At 49.2% G+C, this 2,925-nt stretch overlaps 1 protein-coding gene across 1 annotated transcript in view; it reads right to left on the bottom strand.

Moving 5' to 3' along the window:
• Positions 1 to 2,672, bottom strand: part of SRPRB (signal recognition particle receptor, B subunit) — a gene marked incomplete at its 5' end in the record, with an annotated part of 6,672 nt that extends 4,000 nt beyond the window's left edge. Inside the window, 4 exons of the mRNA XM_010073693.1 lie at positions 141 to 277; positions 688 to 770; positions 2,533 to 2,612; positions 2,647 to 2,672. Coding sequence (XP_010071995.1) covers positions 141 to 277; positions 688 to 770; positions 2,533 to 2,612; positions 2,647 to 2,672 — 326 coding nt within the window. The remainder of the gene's footprint in view (positions 1 to 140; positions 278 to 687; positions 771 to 2,532; positions 2,613 to 2,646) is intronic.
• Positions 2,673 to 2,925: the final 253 nt, after the last annotated feature.

Raw genomic sequence — 2,925 nt, 5'->3', positions numbered from 1 at the left:
AGTAGCCCCAAGTTTAAAACAAAGTTCCAGCCTTCATTCTGGTGAAATCCCAACTCCTAAGAAGTTCAGCATCCATGGCATGAGCCCGTATCATTCAAGGGCTGAATCCGCTGTCCAGCCCGCCAGGCAGCACACAATACCTTGCTTATTGCAAGCGATCAGCAGGGCAGGCGCATTTTTGAGCACAGTGCTATCGACCAGGACCTGGTACAGGAACTCTGCCACATCCTTCACTTCCCGCTGAAAGGCCACACTGTCCACCACAAACACGATGGCTCTGGAGGGAAGAGGGAAGAACATGTGCTGGGCCTGAAGCTGTGCAACCATCTTCTTCTGCAAGCACTCCAGCTTGGGCTAACACATTTGTTTCCACAACTGATCTCATCCAACCCAAGCACAGGTTAGGATGCGTTGGCTGAAATACACCCCGCGTTCAGCCCCAGTAAGAAATCTTTCCCTCTCTGCCCCCTAACCCTCCCTGCTGCAGTTACTTTACCTCCTGATGCACCACAAACACAGGCCAGTGGGAAAGCAGAACAACAACTAACCCCTGCTACCCCACGGCAGAGCTCTGGCTCCCAGGGCACCACCGCACAGAGTGAATCCAGCCCAGCTCACAGTATCCCCAGCACCATCATTCGGTTTTATCTCTTTCCAAAACATCACCTGCCCCCTCCTCCAAGTTACCTGGCTGCAGCCTTGAACCTCTCCAAGAACTGAAGCCGCAAACTCTCATGGCCTGGAAGGTCGATTAAGGTCACGTTAGCGCTCTGGGAACAGAAGCGAGAAGGTATTAGCAACACCTAATCCAGGGGTACCTGGGATCATGGACTGGGGAAAACCAGTCTGACAGTAGATTCCAGTTAGCCTGGTGTTGAGGCAGCAGTGGGCAAGTGAATCCCCATCCTGGGCAGAGGCACATAACTCCCTCCGAGGTGCAGGCTCTCCACCAGCCCAAACAATTCTGACAGGTAAAAAAAAGGCTGAGGAATGACATCCGTGGCCAGGACTCAGTAAGCAGGACACCAAGACCAGCAAACCACCCACCAGAGCTGAGAGGACAGGGCATGACCGCAGAGAAAAGACAATGTTCAAGCCACTTCTCATCCACAGTAACCCCACTTCAACTACCCCACGCACAGTGCGAGTGACAAAGCTTCACCGGTCACCTCTCTTGGGACACCAGCAGATTTACACCATCCCCGAGAGCAAGGAGATCTCTGCAGAGCAAAACCACGAGCCCCGTCCCGCAAGTCCCTGTTCCCTGCAGAACACTAATCCTGCAATCTTGGAAGCAAATTATCTATGCACTCACACCATCTACCCAACTGCAAGTCTACCCAAATACACAAAACTTTGCTGGAAATAACATGAAAATGCACTTGCAAGAGACTTTTGAAACTGAAAGCTGCAAACTCGTCCCTTTCCACAGCCAGAGAAAGCAGTGACGTTCAAGAGTACGAACACCTCTCACATGCTCCTGACTGAGATGTGGCCAAGAAGGGCCACGTCACCATTCTCAAGATAACACTCGTTGTTGTTCTTGAGAGGGGAGAGAACACTGCACAGGACCCTACCTACTCACTGTTCTTGGATTTTAATGGAAACCTTGTTTACAATTTAAAAAAAGAAAAGCAATGGTCCATGTCGCAGTATTCCAGTGCCTCTCCCCCTTCAAACACCTCCTTTCTGCTCACTCTTAAAGAAACACAAATATATAAGAAAAAAGCCCTGCACCTCCTCTTACGAAGTTTTTAACCTCTTATGCTCACCACTGTTACTGAAGATTGACACAGAGAAGCCCCCAAAGCATCCTCTTCTTTTACAATGCACCAGCACGTAATGTGATGCCAGCTTGCTGCTGTCACTGCCACGTGTGCACCCAGCAAGAGAAAGAAACTTCTGAAATGAGAGAGATCACCAAAAACTGAAAATAATGAGGTCTGTGGCAGCCCAGGACCTGAAAGCAACCAAACCCTTTTTGAGACCGTATGAAGTTCAGCTGGAGACTCTTTTTAAGCCTGCTGAAGTTTTTAAATTTAGATTTTCTTGGGAGACACTGAAATTACTGCCCAGCAAATAAACCAAACACAACAGAACAATGTTCCCTCACAAATTTCCCTCCTGTTCTGAACCACGTCGCTGTCCCCACAGTGCTGTGCATCTTACTCCACTTGTAAAAGCAGCTCCTTTTCCTTCTCTGCAGAAGAAAACACCACATGCTACCCGCCTTCCAAAACCCAACACACTGATGTCGGTTTTAGTCAAAAAGGTTTCACAATTTGACAAGCAAAGTGAAAAAAAACCTGTGATGATGAGGAGTCCCTAATACCTTCCAGTATTTTCCTACTTTCCCATCGCCTAGAAAAATCCAATCCTACTCTCAGACAAAACTGGGGGCTGATTTCAAGCTGGGAAGACTGAGCAGCACAAAAACCATCAAGCCAGGGTTAGCAAAGGGAGCAGAAAAACAAAGGCACCAGCTGGCTGATGCGACCACACACAAGGTGCAGCGCAACCCTGCCCGCTCACCTTGGCGTTGCTGACTCTGTAAACCGCAGAGCTGTCAGTTATGGAAGTCTGGGTATCGCGGTATTTGCCTGTCAGCAGCTGGGGGGAAAAAAAAAAAAAAAAAAAAGTAATTTTTCAGAAAAAGGAGGCTGGAGGCACACCTGCATCACGTTCCACCACTCGGAAACCAAAGTGATCTGTAAGGGGTAACAGACTCCAGATACCTGAGTTCAGCTGACACACGTGAAACAATTTCAGGTTTTTTTCCCCCCAAAGATTTTTTCAAAAGCCCTCATGACGGCAAAAAAATACCCGTTTACATACTTACCCTCCACGTGGCTCAAAGCAGGATGGCAGCGCGCCTGCAAACCCTCGGAGCCCTGTCCCTCCCCTCGGCAGGAGCGCGGCAGAGTG

Source organism: Pterocles gutturalis, unplaced genomic scaffold (assembly GCF_000699245.1).
Source record: "Pterocles gutturalis isolate BGI_N339 unplaced genomic scaffold, ASM69924v1 scaffold31112, whole genome shotgun sequence".
NCBI classification, from domain to species: domain Eukaryota; kingdom Metazoa; phylum Chordata; class Aves; order Pterocliformes; family Pteroclidae; genus Pterocles; species Pterocles gutturalis.
Note: the sequence above shows the minus strand (reverse complement) of the source record. Positions and strands in the feature narration are given on the sequence as shown.